Below are 23,730 nucleotides of genomic sequence, written 5' to 3'. Positions count from 1 at the left end.
TTTTGATCCATCTGCTCAAGCTAATGAGACGTCTCATTTGTAAGCTTCTCTTTGCGTTACCAAATGCAAGTACAGCTTTATCATTCCTGTTAATAATTCCCCTCCTCCTGTGTAACTTGCAGAATGGAGAAATAATTGATGCCTTAACCCTATTGAGATTTTTCTTGTTATACAAACTTTGTTACAGTGATAGGAAAAGAAATTAGAAACTACCTCAGAGATTATGGCGTATTTAGTAAGTTAACTTGTCCTTTTTCACATTATCAAAAAAGTTAAGATCTTTATTTAGTAGCTTCTTACACAAAATCTACCTCCAGTTTGAAGAATAAAAGGCTTTGCAATGTTAAAGAGAAAAAAAAGTCGTCTTCAACCTTGGATTAATGCTAAACATCAGCCATTCCTTATTCAGATATGTATCTTGTTTTCTCTTTGTTCATTGTTTATAAGTTTTTAGTAGATGTTTCTGGTTCTTATAAGAAACCACCTTTAAAAATTGACTAATAATTATGGATTAATTTAACTTATTACTATCTGAAGGGAAATATTTTTGTTTCTTAGCATTGCTTTTTAGCTTATATAAATGTAATTATGTACAATTGAAACAAATTTTACCGTGCTAACTTTAATAATGAAACTTTCCATTGTCTCTTTTGCCTGAAAAAGTTTTCTTCCTCCAGATAGAAACATCTCTAATTCTTGGTACCAATGTTTCTGTCATATTAAATTTGTCTAGCATGACTTTTATTTGTGAATTATTTGAGTGCTGCTTTCTTTTCTCCCTTCTTTGCTTCCTTCTCCCCCGCAGATTGAGACATAATCCCAAAGGAATATAAAAGCAAGACTCTTAAAAAGGAGGTATTCTAACAATTATGAGCACAAGCGTTAAAGAAATTTCTCCTTCATCTTTGCCACTAAAGATGGTACTACTAAAGAAATATTTCAGGTGTTTTTTAACTACTAAAAATCTAAAGGAGGCATTCACTAAACCTCTACTTTTGAAAAAAAAAGCCCTCCCCCACCCACCAAAAGAAAGCTGTGAGAAGTGTTTTGTCAAATTGAAATTTTCTTTTCTGTCTGTATTTCACAGGTAAAATCTAGTCTTTGGTACTGTTGAGTTCTCTGTTTTACTTTTTAATCAGTGTTACTAGTATTTGCTTAGAATTTTTGATCTCTATGTATAATAAGATAATAATTTCTTTAGTGTACAACTAATGCATCACATTAGATGAATTATATAAGATTATATATAATGCATTATAGGAGAATAATAGTTGATACTTTCTTTTATCTTTTTCCCTTTCATTAACAGTGATTTTTTATGAGATAAGGAGGAAAAAGTATTGAGGTTATTCATTTACCCATTTATTCATTCCTTTATTAATTTAACAGTCATTTACTATAGACCTTCTATGAGTGAAGGACTTGGAATACAGAGTTGAAATGCGTTAGCTTCCCATTTTGATCAAATGCCAAAGGGTTGCGAGCTGACATCAACATTTGGTTAAAGTGAAGGCCAAAACAGAATATCACCATCATAGAAGGAATTTCTGATATAATATAATGAAAATTTATCAAAGAAAATTCAATTATAGTTATAAGCTTAGTAAAATTTTTTAAATTGGACATTATAGTTCAGGAGCAATAATCTCTTACCACTATTAGCTGCTAGATCAATCCTGTGATCACTGTGCTATATATTTGGCCATGCCTAACTCAGGAACATAGAAAATATGTCGACCTAGGCATTCTGCTGTTCAGCCTTCCAAACACCAAAGCCGAAGATGGTTTTAACTAAACCATATCAAGGCAAAGTAAAGTTTGATACATCCTTAATGAAAAGGTTTTTTAAAGGCAACATTCCCTGATCACAGTAGCTCATAGCTGAGAATAAAATAATCAAGGGAATACATAGAGATTGTAGAAGTAGAAATAGGTGCAAAATGCTGGGGGTTTTTTTGTACCTTTCTTTTCTGGCTCTTCTGACATGAAACTCTCCTTGTTTTTCTCTATTTTCTAACCTTTTTGTTCATCGTTTTTCTTTCTTTGTAGCCTTTTCCTTTTCTACCTGGCTTGTTCCTAGACCCTTTTTTAATTTAGCACTCTTTCTTTGTTTCATCCCATCACGATTATGACCTTTATAGAAATATATTTATTTATATAGAAATATATTATCTCATATATTTATATTCCCTACCCAGACATCTTCTCTGAGCTTTAGACCCATATTATCCTGTCTGGCCTCTCTTCTTGGGTATTTCAAATGTAGGATGTCCAATCAAATTCATAATCTTCCCCATAAACCAGTGGCATTCCATTCATTATTCCTTGGTTCAGTGAATAGATTTAGTTTCATAAGCCAGAAACCTAAAAGTCATCCTTGTCAACACTCTCTCTCTCATTCTCATTTCTAATCCCTCAACACATTTTACCTGTCTCTCCAGTCTTCCCATTTCTCTCCATCCCCTCCTCTTCCTGCACCATCACCTCCACCACCTAATACAGCTAACCATTATGTTGTTCATGGACTGCTCCGGCCACCCCCTAACTGCTCTACCTGCATCCATTCTGGTCCTCTAGCTGCTCTGTACACTGCAGCTTCCTAGAACGATCATTTCAAAATACAGCTCCAGAATGACACTTGAATGCTTAAAGCTCCTTTAAAACGGCCCGGGAGTCCCATTATTATTTGGCCATTACCTCCTTCCATCTTCATCACATACCTCTCTCTCCCTTATTTCCCACCTCCCACCTTCCTGGCCTTCTTTCAGACTCTTATCATACTGATGCTTTTCCACTTAGCTCTGAGCTTTTTGCATAACTTGTTCCCTCTGCCTCACACATTCTTCCTTGTTCTCTTTCTTTAGTTGTCCTCTACTAAATCATTCAGATGTCATCTTTCTTAGAGAAGCTTTTTTTTTTTTTTACGTCCCCGACTCTTTCATCTCCCGATTATGCACTGTATAATAACATGGTATATGTCATCTTCATATTTCTAGCTATAGTTTTACATGTTTTTCTGGCCGATTTTGATTAATGCCACTTTTTATTATAAGATCCTAAGTCCCATAAGGGAAGGGACTATCTCTGGTTTTGCTCATCATATTCTCATGGCCTCCCCAGGACCTGGCACACAGTTGGTTCTCAGATAGTGTTTTATGAATAAGTGAATGGGAGATGTGGTAGTCTTCATAAGTCTGAACTTATTCTTAATGGGTTAGGGGGGCAGCTAACTTCAGGGAAAATCAAGAAAATAGTCATTAGTTCCACAGTAAGCTGAATGTCCAGGCTGAGGGGAGAACAACCTGGAGATATGGAACAACATCAAAGCTTGCTTTGACTACCTCCTTAGGGAATTTTTCCCCCTGTAGGCTGTAAAGATCAATGAAGGAATGTTGCTATTCTTCTTAAAAATATTTCATTATATAAATTTACTCTCAATATTATTTCATCTGGTTATAGTCTTTTCTGTTAGAAGTATTAAATTATCTCATTTTCTCCTAGTTAAGATATCCATCTGACTTAGCTGTTTTTCTTGATATAGGCATCATTTGTGCCACCAGTTATTTTAAGTTAATATATTATTTCTTTCTTTTATTTCTATTCATTAAGCCCTAGAGGAGTAACTTTTGAACCTTTTTAAAATTTTACATTTTTAAGAGAACAAAGAAAAATTTCATTTTTCTGAAATATAACTTACCATGAGAGTACTCAATTATATTCTTGAAATTTTATGTGTAATAGTTTATTAACTTTATAATGTTCTCTTCATTTGCAAAGGGAATACTTTTTAATGAAAAATATTAGTATTGCATTTTTCCTTCATTGCTGTTAACATTATTTTCCTAAGTCTTCAAGGATTTTCAATTTACTGAAATAATACATTCTGTAACAAGTAAATCAACACAAAGATGTAAAAAGAAAAGGCTAATGAGTTACTTTCTCCTCACCTGCCTCACCCCGCAGTACTCCTACCGCTGAAGTGTATTCAGTTTTCTCCTGGCACTGACAGACATATACAAACATGTACATACTTTTAGGCATTTGAGACTTTTAAAATTGATAATCAGTGGTTTCTGGAATTACAGCTCGAATTGACAGGGCCAGTGGAACATTTTTTCTCAGAATGGTGTTTAGAAATTTTGAGGATATAAATTGTTTAGATCTCTCCTTGTACACTCTACAGATCTTTAACCAAAAGATCCAAAGAAAAAAATGCTTCGCATAACTTGGGGGAAAAAATTGGAAGCCAGACAAGTAATTTTATTTTCCCAAAACTGGTTTCCTTTACATTAATTAGTTACATTGTTGGAACACCAAGGAAGATATATAACGATTCATATGTGAAGAATGAAGCCTTGGCTCCATCTACTTCATCTCACCCACTTCATCTGTTAGTTGTATTATCTCTATTTTTATGTGTCTGATCAGTATAACTCCCTTATGGAAGTTACCAACTTTTCCACCCATTTTCTCATTCTCTGTGTCTTCTTTGATGCCCCTCTTCATGTGTTAAGTAGCAAGATGTGAAACTAGTCCAAGGTGCTTTGCCTTCTTACTAGGTACTATTTTTAACCATGTTATTGTGTAATTTTCCTCTCAGTTTGTTCTCTTTCACACCTCCAAAATGTCTTGCATAAAAACAACTATAACTACTGGGCTTTGCATATATGCTTTATGCATGTAGCCAATGCGTAAATGCATATTTTCTGACATAAATGCATGTTGTACATAAAAAGTAAAGTTGAATTATATATAATTTATAATAAATTTTGTTGTTTGAAAGATTCCATATAGATCCATTGCTGATTTAAATAAAATATTCTAGATTTAGGAAGTGAATTTATTAGGTTGTTTGGTAATTTATTGATGTGATTTTTGTAATTACAGTATGGAATTACGGTAAATACAGGATTATCAGGTTAAATAATATAAAAAAAGCATTGAGTATATTTTATGGTATTCACTTTTCTCAAATACTTTGTATATTCAGTATTTCCATTAATCCTGTTGAAAATAAACCTAATTTAGATACATGTTTATTTTATACTGTTATTTGAATTCTTTATATTAATGTTTAAATAACAGTAATAATGTAGACTTGGCAAAATACTAAAACAATGTTTGACTGTTTGTAATCATTTTTCTTTTATAACACCATAGAAAATTCTCTAGATAGCTATTCAGAATATTTTACATTAAATTGTCAGAAGTTAATTTGACAGCTGTTTATTTCATTTTAGAGAATGATATATTGAATCTCTTTATTAACTGGTTTGTAGCTGATATTTAGACTTGGAAGCAGTTGGTAGATATATTTAATAAGATTAGTTACCACCACAAACATTTCCTGACTACATTTTTATAGCCATCTTTTGATAAAATTGGACAAACAGTATTTTTATTAAAACTGTGTATAAAATTTTGTGTCCCAAGGAAATCTGATACAACTATTCATGTATTTGCTCAAAGTGCATAAAAGGGAGCTGAATATTTAAACTTAATTAACCATTGCAGATTTTTACTATCTTGTCTGTAGCTGGGGTTATATCAGTTTTTTTCATTGTCATAGTAACATATTTAAGTGAGAAGGGATGGGAAGAAAGAAATTAGGTCTCTATAGTTAATATCATAAAATAGAATTCTGTTTTTAAGAGAATAAGATAACAATCTCAGGTCTCATCTCATTTATTTTTCTTGGTTTTATAAATCAGTAGATGGGAACTGTAGCTCTGACTGTCTTATGGCAAATAAAGTGGACATTTCCAAATTGTACAGCATTCAAGTTAGCAGCTCCTCCCAAAATATGGTCAGAGACCCGTTAAGTTTTGTGAGGGGTCTGAGATATTATCCCACTTGAATGCTAACCTACCACTGGCTAACTTCATTATATATTTATACACACACACACACACACACACACGCTGACAAACAGAAATAGGAGACACCTGGATTAGGGAACAGACCTTATATTTATTCACAGAGCATCGTGTCGGTTGCCCCTCCCCAGCTTCCCACAGGGTGATGTGGTAAGAGCCAGCTACCTCTGTGCACATGGGCTGCACCATAAGAGACAAGCTACAAAATTCTGAAACTTGGAGCTTATATAGTTGTTGCTGGCACATCTGCTCATCCTCCCCTCTGATGGGGGAGTGGGGGTTGGAGGGGCAGAGAAAGAAGTAGACCAGTTGACCTGCCCAAGACCTTATCTTTTACTCTGAAATATAAACAGTTCTCTTGAAGAAATAAGGGAACACCTGTACCCTGGAATATAAGTAGTTGTCCCCTTGAGAGATAAGAAAGGAGTATCTAGACTTTATTACCCTTAGAATGGGAGAAAATGGCTCCGGAGAAGGGGAGACATTCTCTGTCATTAAAGCACTTCAGGAGCCAGCGGTGGCATAGTGGTTAAGTTCATGTGCTCCCCCTTCGGTGCCTGGGGTTCGCAGGCCCGGATCCCGGGAGCGGACCTCCACACTGCTTATCAAGCCATGCTGTGACAGCGGTCACATATATAAAGTAGAGGAAGGTGGGCATGGATGTTAGCCCAGGGCCAATCTTACTCAGCAAAAAAAGAGGAGGATTGGCAACAGATGTTAGCTCAGAGATAATCTTCCTCTCCAAAAAAAAAAGCACTTCAGTTCCCACTGGTCCGAAGGCCCTGACCATGTAGGAACACCTAGAACTTCCAGGAGGATTATTTTCCATCAAGACTTAAAGGTATCTGGAAAGGACATGTGCTCTACTAAACCATCCCAGTAAGATAGTAGTCTGCTATCTACTACTACTGTCTACTTAAAAAAAGAAGTCTAGAAAAAGAAAAAAAGCTTTCTAACCTTGCCTACGTTGCATACTCTCTCCAATAGTCTTTTTGTCCTGTTTTCCATGGACCTAGATCTCAATTTTTTTACTATGGTATTTGATTTACTGTGTCTTGTGGCTTTATTTTTGATATCACATGGAGGAAAGGTCAAATAAATTTAAGTGGCTTAATGGATGGTCATATAACAATGTGCCTTTTTTTTTTTTTTAAGTGTTGTATAACTATCTCCTAAGTCATTTTTGGGTTTGTAGATAAGTCATTTTTTTCATGTTTTTCTTTTTCCTTACTTTTTTTTCATAATGAAGAGGGTCGATTGAAAAGTACAACACAGATTTGTGGAGAATTGAGGTGTTTTTCATTGGTGTTTATGAAAGTGGCCTAAAAAACTGGAGATAGTTAAGAGCCAATCTAAGAGGAATTACAGTTTTGTGATTTTCCCTTTTTAGCAGTACAGTTTTAATTAGTCTAGCTAGTAAATTTGATTGAGAGGATATTGGCTTAGTAGGATTTCTTCTGCTCAAGTTAAAAGAAAAGTATATTCTTTTAGGAAGAATCTCTTCAAGTGTGTTACTTGAGAATAATGCACAGTTGGGTGTTTAGGAATTATCAATGGTGATTATTGTCTAAGAAAAGAAATGAAAAATACTGATAGAAGTCTTCAAAAAATGCATTTTTATGTTGTTATTTTACTGAAATTAGATTCAGTCCAGAACATCTTATAATGGTGAATAATAATAAGCCTCCAACTTCAGTGGCATCTGTAGAAATGAAATTGTTAGCTCACTAATGAATTTTATTTGCATAGTAATAGACTAGCTGGTCTTGCTTAATTTGCTCTTACAGAATAGATGTTGCTATTTTGGGGCTGTCAATAACAAATGTCACTGCAATTTGGACTGTTGTGGAAGTCAGTGAAATATTTTTCTGTGTGTAATACTGTAATGTATTGAAGAAACATTCTTTATTCTGCCTTAGCTTTTATTGGATTGACCTAGGTTTAGCAATGAATTAAGTTGATCCACATTTGTACTATGAGGACTACCTAGGAGCAGTGTAGTTTGGGTCATATCATTCAGATTTTAGTCATGTTTGAGAACATCTTTGACACAGCATGAATTCAGAGTGCTTGGTTTTTTAGAACTTCACCATTAAATTCCTTCATCATTAAATTAATCATTACAAGTAGATTGGCTTCAATGTATGTTCCTTAAAATTTTTGCTTATGGGTGTGTCTATATGGACTTCTTAAAATTAATATTTATAATCTTCCTTCATCATTAAATTAATCATTACAGGTAGATTGGCTTCAATGTATGTTCCTTAAAATTTTTGCTTATGGGTGTGTCTATATGGACTTCTTAAAATTAATATTTATAATCTTCCTTCATCATTAAATTAATCATTACAGGTAGATTGGCTTCAATGTATGTTCCTTAAAATTTTTGCTTATGGGTGTGTCTATATGCCCTTCTTAAAATTAATACTTAAAATCTTTTAATACTTATGATGTAAAGTGAAGGTTAAAAGCGGAAATAGAATTCTGGAGTTACCAACTTTAAATTGCTGAGACTGGTTCGTGGTTTGGGATCTCTTCTGTAGTCTATTTGCCCTCGTAAGAGCTGCAGTGGGTAGAATGCCAAATATAGAAACTGCTACATTTTCTCTTGATGTGTGAGCTATCTGAGTCATCCATCTTAATTCTAGGTATTGAACAGAATGCACATGGTTTTTAAGACTGAACTGAGGCAGTAGTGGCAATATTCAGCAAATATTTATTGAATACCCAGTGTGTGCCAGAAACTGTGTGGAAGATAACAAAACAGAAGGAGATACTCTGCTTTAGTGTTGCTTATAATCTGATGAGGGAAACAAAGGTTAATCCAATAATTATGCATAAAATGTAAATGTACAGATTTCATCATAAACTTTCACCCACTTGTTTTAGCATCTGTTGATTTTCTAACTCCGTCGTTCCTTCTATGCCACTGTATGTAAGGAAGAGCATCCCCTTTCTCCTATTTATTAATTTATTTCTTTATCAACTCAGATTCTTACTTTACTCAAAGGGTTATAATCTGTTATTATATAACTTACTTTGATGATCATATTAGCCCAAATTTGGCGATTGGGAACATCTTCAAGTGAGTTTCTTTGTCCTTTTGACATGTCCTTTTCCCAGAATTGGAATTAATCATTCTGATTAATCATTTCCACAAGTAAACCGGGTTCCTTTTTAGTAGAGTGTGGCATTTAGAAACGTGTGCAAGTGTTTTGTTTTTTAAACGAATATTTTCACTGATTTCTACCCCTAAAATATTATCCAAAAGAAAGAAATGGTAGGTTTTTAGAATTTTCAACCTTTAAACAAAAGGAAATACAATTTTGAGCAGTCCTTTCGACTAGAAGAGTTCCTCTTATAGCTATTATTTTCAGACTGCTCCAGGGTGCTCTGAGGTGCCATAGGAATTGCTATCATGAGGTTGGGAGTGGGAGAAGTGTGCTGTTTGGGAGGGAGAAATGAGATTTGAATCTTGCAGGTCCTCTTCAGTAGCTTTAATTTTTTTTTTTTATTATTGAACTGCTGCAAAAGTTTCTTGGAAGAATTCCCCAGCCAAAATAAGTTTTTAAACCACTGTCCTATAGCGTTAGTTTTTCGTAATTTGCATAAGGCTTAGTTTCTGTTCTTGTGGTGATACCAAGTAGACTGATCTTTCACGTATGGAATATCAATTTAGCTTTTTGTGTAGAGTTAGGATTTGGTCTTCCACTTTGTCATGTATACATTGGACCAAGCAAACCAGTAGTTTTCCTTTATAAGCCTCGATTACCAGCCTGAATACTAATTGCATATACTGGCTGAATGCAGTAGCCTAGAAGTTTTCAAATGTAATATCTTTTGTTCCCCAGGCAATTATGACTCCTCCATTGCTCAAATGAGGTAGAGTCACGTATTTGCATGTATAATAAGACAGACTGGTAGCTGAAAATGCTGCACCAACTCTATAAATTAGAGCTGAGCCCGAAAGTAGAGGGTACACCTTTCCACAGCACCCCCACCCCTAGTGCTGTGGATCTTCCTCACTAATTGTGTGCACACAAAGACTTGCGTGGTTCATGCTGTCTTCACTGTACTGACCAAAACTTAACACTGCTAAGTTTGTTAATTTGGGTAAATGCTTTTTACATAAAAACCCATAACAAAATCAACTTTCCAATTTAAGTGGTTTTTTACACAAATAGCAGGTTAAGGTGTGTCACAAATTTGTTAACATCAAATATGTTATAAAGAATATACTTCATAATCATCTTAAAATAGATTCATATCATGATATAAATATTCTATCATTACATTTTGAATCATTGCCAAAAATCCTATTGAGATGTATTAGTTACTTGAAAATTAAGATGGATAATACTCTCATTTTTTCCCTTAAATTATGTTATACTTATTAAATCATATTTTTATCATCTTTTGATCAGGTCTCTAATAATTTTATTTCAGATGAAAAGTATTTTAAAGACAACATTTAATAAATCATTATTATGTTTATTAAGTCACTGAATTTATGAAAGCATCATGAAGTTCACTAGTCCACCTTATTTACAGATGACGAAACTAACCCTAATAATATGCCCAAGTCAGACGTCTGATAAGCTTTGCCACTGAAACAAGAACCGTGGCGTTTTAACTTCCCTTTCAGTGTTTTTAGCCCACAAAGCTGACATTGTCATTTAGCCAGGTGTTGCCCTACAAAGAGAAGAGACTGTAAAGAATATGTTTGTAAATTCCGAGGGCAAAATCTGGCTTGAGGAAATCCTCCGTAGTATATGCAAAAAATCTATAGCAACCCAATAATTTTCAGTGATAAATTTTTTTTAATTCAAACCTTTTAAAAAAGTATATGATCTTTCAATTTTTAAAAAATCTTTTTTTAACATTTTTAAGAAATGGATGCCAATATATGCCTTTTAAATTCTTTCAAGTTTCTAAGTAATTAGAGTTGATATTCAAATTGATACATCTTTAAAAATATAATGTAAGGTCATATTTAACTGTATAATCAAGGTGAGAACACTTTAGTAATAAAGTCTACATACATTTATGCAAATCATATCTTCAACAAATTATCTTACTTCAGCGCATAGTTTTTAGTATTGAAAAAGTATAAAGAACATAGAACTCATCTAGTGTCAAATCATAAAAACTATCATTTATGGAAAACAGCAGTGAGAACTAGTGATGTTTAACTGAGGAAAGAGAAGTCCTGCAGGAGATGTGATAGTAGTTTTCAAATATTTGAAGAATTGTTATGTATAAAAACAAGTGCATTTGTTTCCTGTTACTTTAGAGAGCAATACCGATCCTGGTCCCACTGAGTAGGATGTATAGGGATCAGATTTGGGAGGATTATAGGGAAAACCTTTGTAAAACAACTAAACCATGTTTTCTACTGAATGGACCACCTTTTATGTGCTGGGCTTCGTCCTAGTACTTTGTTAATTACTGTCTGTTGTCCCTCCAGCAGCCTCACAAGGCAAGTACTGTTGTGTCCATTTTACAGATAAAAACAAGCACAGGTAAATTTGCCCAAGTTTATCTAGCGTATAAATGCTGAGTTATGATTGAAACATAGTTCAGTTTGATTCTAAAACACTGCTGGTATTCAAAATAAGACTCTATGTTATATAGGTTTGTTTGACATCAGATAAGAATTTGGTGAGTTGGTCTAGACGGCTAAGAAAGTTTTCCTAAACAAAAAAATTGGCTTGAGTATATCTTAAATTTGTTTAAGTAATTATGAGCAAGTAAAATTAATATTCTTGATTATGTTTATTTACTTTTGTATGTTATAAAAACTAAATGAAAATTATAACATTTTCTATGCTCAAGATAATTTTAAGGTATAAAATGCACTTTCATCTATGGCATATACAATATTGTTAAATTATGTTTATAAATATAATGAATAAGTTCCAAAAATGAATTTGGATCTCAAGTTAATTGAATACATAAATGTATGTAGCGTGCATACAAAACAAGGCTTGAATTAAGAATGTATAGATAATTTATTCAGGCATCCATTGGATAACATAAATTATATTACCTCTAAAAGACATACATATGCTTAATGTCTTAAGAAAATTAATTAATGTTTAAGAAAACATTGTTTTTAATTAAATTAAAGAAAAAGTTTATAGTAAAGGGAAAATGCATTCAAACTATTTATCATTTTAAAGTATATTTAAAAAACTAGTTTTTTCCTCTATTTTTTGTGGTCTTACCATTTTAGAGACTGTGCTAAAGTATAACTGCCTTATGCTTCTAAGTATCTTGTACAATGTCCTGATATATGGTGAATTGATTGTAAGATAATATTTTTTATAGTGGGCTTAGCTAGAAATATGATGATGTGTATTTTTGCTGTCATGGTACATAATGTACACTAAGTCCTCCGAGTTTGTTTTTTTATTATTATTATACATTTTGATAACAAGTACCTTTTAGGATTTAGAAGATGTGAAGTATTGTGGATTTCTTGTAACCAAATAGAGCAGTTAAAGCTCCGTGCAATTCAAACATAGGAACTTACCAATATTAAAATGATTCTTTTAAAGAAATTGGAGAAGAATGTATTTCACGTTCAGGGTAATGCCCTAAATATAATTCAGTAATGATAGCCTGAATCTATTTATCACTTAAAGCCTTTGGTTTCTTGAGAAGAACTGCATATTCTCAGCATGAGAGTCCAGAGGTGGCTCTGAACTGCCGAGTGTAGACCTAATTACACAGCTTGGAGCTGCGGAACCACTTCTCTCTACTCCAGATTACTTTCCTTGGTTTATTTGCATAATGTAATGCATGAAGACTACTCAGTGAATTTTCAGTTTTCTGCTATAGCTCAGATAAGATAAATTAACCCTATTTAAGGTAGTTTGTATTTTCATAGTATATCTGATAAACATTTAACCAGCTCTTTTTAAACTAAAAAATATACTTTAGTAATTTAGTTGGTTGCCAGGAATATTTGATAATAAATGCTAGTTGTTACATCCATGATTAATAAAATCAAGAATTTTAAAATTTATTATTTTCGCCCTATTTTTGGTAGTAATAGTTTTATTGATGTAATCTAAATATAGTAGTGTCAAATTTTCTACCATTATAAAATGTAGGAATGCTTTCTTTATTCAAGTCCATCAGTAGGACATTGTTTTGGTTAATGAATTTGATTAATTTGATTCATTGTAAATGTAGGTAGCTTTGATTTAGGAAGTATCTTTGACTTCAAAGTCCAGAATTTTTTTTTTTTAAGATGCTCTCAGAATAGGTCATTTTATAAGTTGTTTCTTTTTTAAATCACAAATTTTGAACTTTGCAATGAAAATACATACACATGTAGCTTCACAACAGTATCAAAAGACTAATCAGTAGCAATTTTAGTTTATTAAATATCAGTGGAATGTTTGTTAATAAATTTAAATAAAACTATCCAGGAAAATTAATTATTTATTTGAATAATTGGATGTTAGCTTGATACCCCATATTCTAATAAAGGTGTCAGTGAAAGTATTAACTCAGCCTATATCCTATTGATTTATAAACTTTTAAATTCAAATCTCTGCTCAAAAATATGCTTAAAAATCAATGGTTTTTGTGAAAGCTGACCATCTTTAACATTGGAATTTTGCAGTCATTTATTGAGTGACCACTGGTTGGGTGATAGCAGGGAGAGTGGTATGAGGGATGACAAGGAGATCTCAAAATTGGTAAGATGTAAACTTGCCCTCAGGCAGCACCCAAGGAGGGAATATAACTTGATGGAACAAAAGTATGCTTTGGAATGTCAAATCTGAGGCTAATTCCCTGTTTTGCTCTTGAGTGAGTGGCAAGTTATTGAAGTTCTGAGCTTCAGTTCTTCTGTAAAATGCTAATAGAATTACCTACCTAATTTTGTTGTTAATAGTAACATAGATAACTATGCATGGCACTTAGTACTGGGCCTGGCACTTAGTACTGGGCCTAGCACTTAGCACTTAATAAATCATGTCTTTTATTATTAGTCCTAGTAATTATTAACAACAATGGAGAGACGTATATATATCTCAGGATTACACAAGGCAGAAATATGAAGAAAGGGCTGTGGGAGTGATTAATTTTCTCTGGAGAGACTGGAGAAGAATCGTTAGAACTGGGTCTTAAAGATTTGTAGTATTTGCACAGATGAAGTTGTCAGGAGAACTAAGTAAAGTAAAACATTGGTAAAGGCCTGGAAACATACAAATGCATGCAAGTTTTGAACAACAGGAAGAAGGATGTAGAGAGTTGACACCCTAAGGCCAATAATGAAGAAACTTGGGATGTCATGACCTTTAAATCAAGTAATTTGCTAACTTTGAGAAAGGACCCCAATTAGTTTCTAAATCAAGCTTTTCTTTCTTTTTTCTTTTTTTTTGGTTATGTCTTCCTATAGTCGTTCATGTAATGAATGGCAGCTTTTGTGTTCCCATCTTCCTAGACTCCAGTCCTGCACCGTAGTAACTACATATAAGCTCCAGAACCACAGGGACCAGTGCTGAGCTTGCCCCGTTAGGTCCCCAGTGCCTGTCATGTAATTGTTGGATGATCGCAGACTCACAGAAGAGCTAAATCAAGCACAAAAATAGCTAAAAATAAAAGGTAGCTAATGATAAATGCTTACGAGAGGGGCATATGAATTCTTGGATGCTCAAAAGAATCAAGTATCACTTGTATCTGGAAGCATCAGGGACATTTTTATTATTTTAATTTAATCCTATTAGCATCCATCTCTCTGGTGTAGGTATGAGGGTTTCTTTTTTTAAATGAAGTTTTATGAACTTGTATCATTTTTTCAGGTAGTTCAGTAGCTACAAAGCTATATTTTAAAATGTTTATTTATTTATTTCTTTTTCCCCAAAGCCCCAGTAGATAGTTGTATGTCATAGTTTCACATCCTCTAGTTGCCGTATGTGGGACGCGGCCTCAGCATGGCCGGAGAAGCGGTGCATCGGTGCGCGCCCGGGATCTGAACCCGGGCTGCCAGCAGCAGAGCGCACGCACTTAACCGCTAAGCCACGGGGCCAGCCCTAAAATGTTTAAATCAAAGTTCCTTTTATAAGATTTATTTCAAAAAGTCATACTAATTCTTTCTCAGCGATCCCTCGCTGAGTATTTTCTTTCTCATCTTTGCTCTTTGTAAAAGAACAGACCCTCTTGGTTTCTTTTAATAACCCCGCCCTTTTTAAATTATCCTGCCATTGTCCTATCAGTTTATGCTTCCAAAATCATCTTTAGGTTTTTCCTATATTTTGTCTACTTTTTCTTTTACACTTCCTCAAGTCATATTTTCTTTATCATCACATAATTTATATTTCTTTACAAAAATCCATATTTTTTCATGGTGATGGCCTTCTCTATAACTGTTCAGTTTAAAATCTTTCTCTAAGATAAAAATAATTTTTCAAGTATTGCTTTTAGGGGTATCATTTTTTTCTGAGTCTCGAATGAATTTTTTTCTTTATCTTAGTGCATATTTTATAATGAGGTTGTGTTTTGCCTTTCCAGATACTACTGCTCCTCTGTCCACATGTGCATTTCTGCCAAAAGCTGTATTCACCGCCATAAGGATTTGCTCTCTTCTCTGTGCCTTTGCACCTCTGCATACTTTCCTTTGAAATGCTGTTTGTTTTCTTCTACTAGACCATGTCTCTCTTTTCCTTTTAAAGCATTTCCAGGTAAACTAAAACAGGATAAATTTGTCACTTAGACTAGAAGTACTACCATCAGCCTTATAAGTGTGTTATTAAATGTGTTCTTTAAGCTTTTTTTACCTTGACACCATAAATCCCTTACCAATAAAATAAAATAGTCATATCAAATATACTAGTATAATACTATAAATATACTATAATAACCTCATTGTTATCATTGATCATTTCTCCCTTTCAATATACTTTATATATTTAACTATAAAACTGTTAAGGCTTGTCTCAATGGATAAGACAAACAATACAAGGTTATACAAAGGAAAGGTTATCTTTTTATCCCCCTTTCCTCCCGTTTTCATTTTGTGAGGTAACTAATTTGGTGGGTATCCATCCATATTTTTATTTTTTATTTATTTATTTATTTTTTTTGTGAGGAGGACTAGCCCTGAGCTAACATCCGATGCCAATCCTCCCCTTTTTTCTTGAGGAAGACTGGCCCTGGGCTAACATCTGTGCCCATCTTCCTCTACTTTATATGGGACACTGCCACAACATGGCTTAACAAGCGGTGTGTCGGTGTGCGCCGGGGATCCGAACCTGCGAACCCTGGGCCACCACAGTGGAGTGCGCGCACTTAATCACTGCGCCACCGGGCGGTCCCCCATATTTTTATTTTTAAATACACACACACACACCCTTTACATATACACTCAAGATAATACTATGGAAATTATTCTTCAACTTGGTATTTTTTCACTTAGCATCGTATTATGGATAGCTTTTCAGATGTGTCTGTGTGTATGAGAGCAAAATCCAACTTTGTTTGTGCTTACTATTGGATTTCCAAAGCCATACAGTGCTAGTGAAGTTCAGCACCTTTTAGTATGTTTATGACTATTTTCATTCCTTGTGTATGAATTTCCCAGAAGCTTTAGAGAAAAATGCTGACAGACTTAAAGAAAAATTAACTGTTTCTGTACTGAATAAGATACCATAAACAAAGTCAAGAGAAAAAGCGTAGACTAGAACAAAATATTTGCAATATAGAAAAAGACACAGCATACTGTCTGTTATATACAAAGCACCTACAAATTGATAAGAAAAAAAATGCCCAATAATAAAACAGAAAATATTCAGAGTAGGGACATAGTTCAGTGAATAGTTATAAATACTTTGACCCAACAATTCCACTTCTTTGAAATTATCCAACAAATATATTCACAAACATGTGAAATGACTTGTACACAGAGTTATTATAGCATTGCTTTAAATAGGAAAAGATTAGAAACAACATAAATGTCCATCAAACAAGAACTGGTAAAATAAATTATGGTATTTATAAGTAATGGAATACTATGCAAATGTAAGAAAAAAATGAGGAAACTGTGTACTGATGCAAAAGATCTTCAGATGACCGAAGTGTCTTCAGCTGGCCAGTACTGGCAGGCCTAAAATGAGAATTCTGTAGTAAGTAGTTGTATCCCACCACAGATGACTCTTGGATGCACAGCATGCAGAATGAAAACTTTTAATATTGCATTTACCTGATAACACAGATATGATAATATGACCACAGCAATAAAAACTATTTTGTGCCTACATGCTCTCCTGGTATATAAATATATCCTAAATATGTCTGTAGTGGCACTCCTCATATAAACTATAGAACATGGAAAATGTTTTGACTGTTTTCTCAGTTCTCCCAAAGATAGTCCTTACCAGAACTATTCTAAATGCACAGAAGAGAAGCTAATTTTCTTTTCCTTTTTCTTTTTTTGTTTTTTTTTTTTTTTTGCTTACAATGGATGCCTTCATTCTGGGCTCTCAAATTTTAACATGCATCCGAATCACCTGGAGGGCTTCGTAAACCAGATTGGTGGGCTCCACCTTCAGAGTTTCCACTCAGATCTGGGGTGGGGCTGTTAATTTGTGGTTCTAACAAGTTGCCAGGGGATGCTGATGCTGATGCTGCTGGTCTGGGGACCACACACTTTTGAAATCACTATTTGTTTAGGTCATTAGGGCTTAATTCTCTTGAGGAACCTGGATTAAGAAAGTTGGAAAGAACTGAGAGCAAGACAAATAAAAGGCTGTGCTGGTTACAGTGATAACAGAAACCACCAGGACATAAACCTCCTCACCCTCGAGCCTCATTCTCGAATCCTTGCAAGGAGCCAATACCATATATTATAGAACATCATTCCTCAGCCACATTTTTCTATGGGACATGTATCTGTCATGTTGTATCTTTTTCAGATATTTCTATTCTCAGTCTTCCTTCTTAGCAGAAATTTCTAGGAAAGAGGCTTTAATTCAAGATTTCACCTTTAGTCTTTGGCCTCCTCCCTCCTGTTTTCAAATAATCTCAGGCTTAAATATTCCTATTAATTTTTGATTCCTATTTCATCTTGCACAGCACCCTACAAAGGCTGTTACAGGATAAGTGTTCTTTTAAATTATTTTGTGTGTTGTTAGATATACACACAACATGCATAAATGAGGAATAAATAGTTATATAGGTGTCAGTTTATACCAGTCATTTACTGATCTAACTATTTAGTCTTTTAGGCCAAATTCATCTTGTTAGTTTATTATCCTTATAATGGTGCTAATACCAGCTCTGATACAGGTTCTCAAAGTTCATGTACCGAGTGTTAGCATCACCTTCGAACTTGTTAGAAATGCAATTGCTTGGCTTGCCTTAGACCAAGAAGGGGATGGAGGGGAGGAGTAGCAATTTGGGGTTTTAACAAGCCTGCCGAGTGATTTTGAAGTGCTCTAAAATTTGGGAGCTCTTGCTTTACTAAGTGCAATGTTTTCACTTACATTATGTCCTTCAATTCTTGTAGTAATTCTGTGACATTAGTAACTACCTGTGGACTGGGGAAAATAAAAATCAAAGAGATAAAATGATTTGTTTTAAATCATACTGCTATTTAATAATATTTCAGAGTAGAATTTTTGGTCTTTTTCAAATAATATGTCCTTTCCTTTGAATACATGGAAACAGTATCAGTTACGTTAGCATTCTAGTTTTTTGAATGATTATAATCTGAGCTTTTGCTGTTTCATTAATTTTAATCAGCATCTCATGTGAAGAATACTTTCTTTGGCAAGTCAAATAACAGGACTAGAAATCAAATTCACATACTTTCTTTCCTAGTCCAGGACTGATTCCCTTGTATATTTCTTTTTTTTTTTTTTTTTTTTTTTATTTATTTTTTTCCCCAAAGCCCCAGTAGACAGTTGCATGTCATAGCCGCACATCCTTCTAGCTGCTGCATGCGGGACGCGGCCTCAGCATGGCCGGAGAAGCAGTGCGTCGGTGCGCGCCCGGGATCCGAACCCGGGCCGCCAGCAGCAGAGCGCACGCACTTAACCGCTAAGCCACAGGGCCGGCCCTCCTTGTATATTTCTAAACTAGATTGCTTTTTAAGCTAAAAATAAGTATATAAAATATTTTAAAATGCATTAACCGAACCGACTTCAAGTAAAAATATAAACAGTTTTATGAAACAAAATTTACCAACATTATTTACTTGAATCTACTGTTCTAATCTTCTTTTTATGACACATGCCTATTTAACTGCTGTTTGGTTACCAACAGTGTTTCTAAGATTAATTTGGAGTTATTTCTGTCAAATGAAAGAGTGCTGTCCTCTCTGTTAGTTATAATTTTCATATGAGTCTATTTAAATTAATTAACCAAATTAACAAACCGTAAAATCAAGTATGTTTATAGAGACCCAAAACCTTGTAATGGTTTCTGTTGGAGCCTCTAGACAGAAAATTTTTAATAAGAAAGGGAGTTTATTTTACTGAACAAGACATGATGGATCCTTTAATAAAAAGAAATTGCCACTTTAAGTTGTAACTAATATTTCTCTTGGCTGCAGTAGAAAATAATTTGCAAAATGATAAGTTGACGAGTCAGACTGAAATAATTAATGAAGATTTAGGGTCATATTTTATGTTTCCTTATCTTTTCCATATCTGTTATTTCAACAGGATTTACATAATGTGGCATTTGAATTATGGAGAATTATAAAATCTGGTTGCATTATAAAACCCTAGTCCATCTGGGAAATGATCTTGGGGCTACACTGGTTATATAAAATACCTTAATATTCCCCAATATTTCATATATATAGGTAAATAAAGATAGACTATTAGGGAATTTTTAAAGTCATCTTTGTAGTGGTGGTTTTATTTATGTTTTCTTTTAAACCTCTTTTCACTTAAGAGAAGAAAATTAAGTTGGTAGTTATTAACTAATTTCACACAATAGTGCAATGTTCATCTCAGTAGCTGTTAATAATTCAATTTCTAGACCCATCCCTACATATTCTTACTCAGTTGGTTCTAAGGGAAGACCCAGAAATCTATTTTAACAAGCACCAGCAGTGATTCTTATGAAGTGGCCCCTGGGCCTCAGTGTAACAAACTTGGAAAAAGAATGTACTTCTTGAAGCCAACACACTAAAATTACCAAGGATGAATACTATAAATACTACTATAGCCTCCTCCATCCAGCCTGTAACCTGCTTCTACAGCCAAATAGGGCTGATTACTAGTAATTCTTTATCACCATAATGGTAATGTTCCAATTTGGAGCCTTGGAACATATTTATCCTTATATCCCTGGTGCTTAGTACATTGCTTGGCACACAGTAGGTACTGTGTAAATATCTTGGGATGGATGAATGAAGGAGACCCACTAGCTCCGTGTTTAGTGTTCCCTTGTTATCGGACATTCCATCCATCTTTTGGGTCAGCTGCCTAAATTTTGTGTACAGTTTTATCTCCCTCCTTAAATTGTACATGTTTTTCACAGAAGGAGCCACGTTGTGTCCATTTTCACATCTCTCCTTTTAACAGTATTTTACATATACATGACCAGTATTTATCAAGTAAAAGAATATTTTGTGCTTATTTAATCTATCATACTAGATTCTCATCTCCATGAGGGAAGGGACCTTGTCTCTCTTTCACACAGCTGTTTTCTCAGGGCTTGGTAGTGACTGCATGCTCAGAAACGTTTGAATGAATGAATAAATTAGTAAAATAATAAGAAACTTCATTTTAATTGTTATTTTCTTAAAATTTAATGTTAGGGGTTAATGAGGCTTTGTGTGTGATAAAATTTATTTTTATTTAAGAGAAAAAAATCTGCCTTACCCTTTAACAAGAAACTCGCAGTTGAACTATCCCTCCTTTTGCAAGAGAGAGGATGGTAGAATCTGACAGATTCTGAACTGGTGAAGCTTCAGCAGGGCATTATGGTTAATAGAATTTTCTATCTAACTTGGTATTAAACAGCTTATGTTAGTATTATGAAAATACCACAGTGATCTTAAATAGCAGACTCATGACATCCTATGAGGTAAAGATATTTCCCCAGAAAGCTAGAGAGCCTATCAAAATCAGATTTGTTTTTTTTAGTTGAAAATAAGGAATTCAGAAGAATTTTCCAAGTATCTGTGAAACTTTCTGCAATAAATTTTGGTAGTATCCTCTTTAGAAATATTCTTATCATCATATTTCTTTTCAAAACACATTAGTATCAGCAAATAAGTTAGAGCTCTGACAAAGTTATGAAATCTCAAGCTTTATATCCTTGAAGGCTGTGATTAACTTATGTTAAATTTCTCCAGATGACTTGCAGTGCTTGTTTTATGTTCTCTAAATGCTGTGGGAGTTTTTCATTGAGGAACTTCTGGTCGTCTCCGGATCATCTGCTCTCCTTTACTTTGAATACACCCTAAAAGAATTTTAGTGAGTTTCTTGAATGATTGTTATCTGAGATTTTACTCTACTGTTATTTTTTTCTTTTTTTGCTGAGGAAGATTCGCCCTGAGCTAATATCCATGCCAGTCTTCCTCTATTTTGTATGTGGATCGGTGCTACAGCATGGCCGCTGATGAGTAGTATAGGTCTGCGCCTGGGAACTGAAGCTGGGCCGCCAAAGCAGAGTGCGCCGAGCTTGACAACTAAGCCGTGGGGCCAGCCCCTACTCTACTATAATTTTAAACGGCGTCCCATATGTGGAATATTTTATTTGACAAGTTTAAATGCATAAGATTACTGTGGGTTAATTATATAACACATGCTCTAGATCTGTGTCACTCTGTCTCCTTTCTGGTCAAATCCCAGGTCTCCTTCTCTTTTTCACTTTTGTGTTAGTCTTTTTCAAAATGATCTTCTCGTTTACTTAGATAACTCACATGAGCCTATTAATTCCCTGACTAAAAATAGTTGGTTGCATAGCCTCCTAAATGTGTAGCCTGCAAATAATATCAAAGTTTTAGCTTCTGTGAAAACATAATTAACAGAAATGGGGAGATATTGGGAAGAGAGGCAAGAATTAGGACCTTCAGGTTGCTGAGGCTAAAGGGAATATCACTGTGACTCCAGAGTGATTTAGAAGTGTCAGTTTGTTCGCAAGCTGGGGCTAGAACTTGTCAAATATCAAACTTACCTAAAGATGCTTTTAGTCACACCATGTAAAATTGAAAAAGATCCACAGATGCTTGTAGTCACACCATGTAAATGGACAAAAGTTGACAAAAAATTATTTTTGTCATAGTGATGGCTCTTTGGGAAGGCTGGGGAAGTGGAAGCCAAAGAAGAAACATCACGGAAGAGAGAAGGCAGGCCCCCATAGGCAGGCGGTGAATGCAGACTGCTAATCCTTCCCTTATTTTATTCCCTTGAATTGTATTCACATTCTGCCTGATGACTGTCCCTGAAGGTACTTTTTTCCACTTCTCCTGGACAAAGCATCCAGACATGTGACTTGCGCCTAATTCAGATTTCCACAATCATTTTGTGAGTAATCCCACAGGAAGGTCTACCACAACAAAAAATTCCAAATACCTCTCTAGAAGCATTTTCATCTCCAGCAGTCCTCTAAACTCTGTTTTAAATGGTTGTTCTTAGACATGATTTTGACCAAGGAAGAGTGTTCTTTGTTTTGAATTTCTTTAAGCATCTTTATGATACTGGAAATTTCATTGACTGTGGAGAAATAAGGCTGTCGTATTTTTATTTTTTTGTGAGGAAGATCAGCTCTAAGCTAACATCCATGCCAATCCTCCTCTTTTTGCTGAGGAAGACTGGCCCTGAGCTAACATCCGTGCCGATCTTCCTCTACTTTATGTAGGACGCCGCCACAGCATGGCCTGACAAGCAGTGCATCAGGGCGCACCTGGGATCCAAACCCTGGCCGCCAGCAGTGGAGCACGCGCACTTAACCGCTATGCCACGGGGTCAGCCCCGTGTTCTCATATATTTTTATACTCTGTCCCTATAATATATCATGTCTTCAAAAGAGAAATGTACAAGTTAAACTCCACATTTTATATAATCCATTAATTTCAGTTCTAACTTCTGCCAATTTATCAACTAATAATAAATAAAGCTATGTTATTGAATTTTATTTGACTTGCCTTTATCTTACACACACTTTGTTCTAAAATAATCAAATGTTAGAGGTTTATAAACTGGGGGTTTTATTTTGAAAAATTAATAGTTGTTTATGTAGGGTGATTTCCAGACTAGTATTAAGCCATCTTGTAATAAATTTGAATATTAAATAATCTGCTTGATTTTATTTTAGGTGATGGTGTTTGTACATGCTCGGAATGCCACTGTAAGAACAGCTATGTCTCTGATAGAAAGAGCAAAAAATAATGGCCAGATTTTGTGCTTTTTACCTGCACAAGGACCTGAATATGGACATGCAGAAAAACAGGTAGGGAACAAATAGCAGCAAGATGCAAGAACTGAATGCCTGGTGCACATAATGTACCAGGTGTACCGGATATTTTATGTATGAAAGATCCAGTCTCCAATTTCTGAGAAGTTAACTTCACAGATTTATCATGCTATAATCTTAACTTTTTTCTTGACTTAATGCTCTTTCAGAGGATCCCAATGCATGATGTGTTCAATTATCACTTCTTTCTTTGTGGTTCTAACTGTAGTGTTTAGCCTTGCTCTTTAAAATATAGTGAAAACGTTAAATTTCATAAACTGTGGTAACGTCTAATGGGTTTATTATTGGTCTTTAAAAGATCTAATAGGTAGATATTTTTTAAATTTCTCAGTTTTAATTTCTGAGGTTGATATGGACCTAATAAACAAAAGCTTTTTTTAAGAATGTAAAAGTTTGAGACCAAAAA

At 34.4% G+C, this 23,730-nt stretch overlaps 1 protein-coding gene across 2 annotated transcripts in view; it reads left to right on the top strand.

Moving 5' to 3' along the window:
* The window catches only part of ASCC3 (activating signal cointegrator 1 complex subunit 3), a 344,123-nt gene that overhangs the window by 163,405 nt on the left and 156,988 nt on the right, over nucleotides 1–23,730 (top strand). For both annotated transcript variants that reach the window (XM_004422154.3, XM_087443924.1), the window contains exon 14: nucleotides 23,166–23,300. In XM_004422154.3, coding sequence (XP_004422211.2) covers nucleotides 23,166–23,300 — 135 coding nt within the window. The remainder of the gene's footprint in view (nucleotides 1–23,165; nucleotides 23,301–23,730) is intronic.

Source organism: Ceratotherium simum, chromosome 19, assembly GCF_057802395.1.
Source record: "Ceratotherium simum simum isolate JZ-2026a chromosome 19, ASM5780239v1, whole genome shotgun sequence".
Taxonomy (NCBI): Eukaryota; Metazoa; Chordata; class Mammalia; order Perissodactyla; family Rhinocerotidae; genus Ceratotherium; species Ceratotherium simum.
Note: the sequence above shows the minus strand (reverse complement) of the source record. Positions and strands in the feature narration are given on the sequence as shown.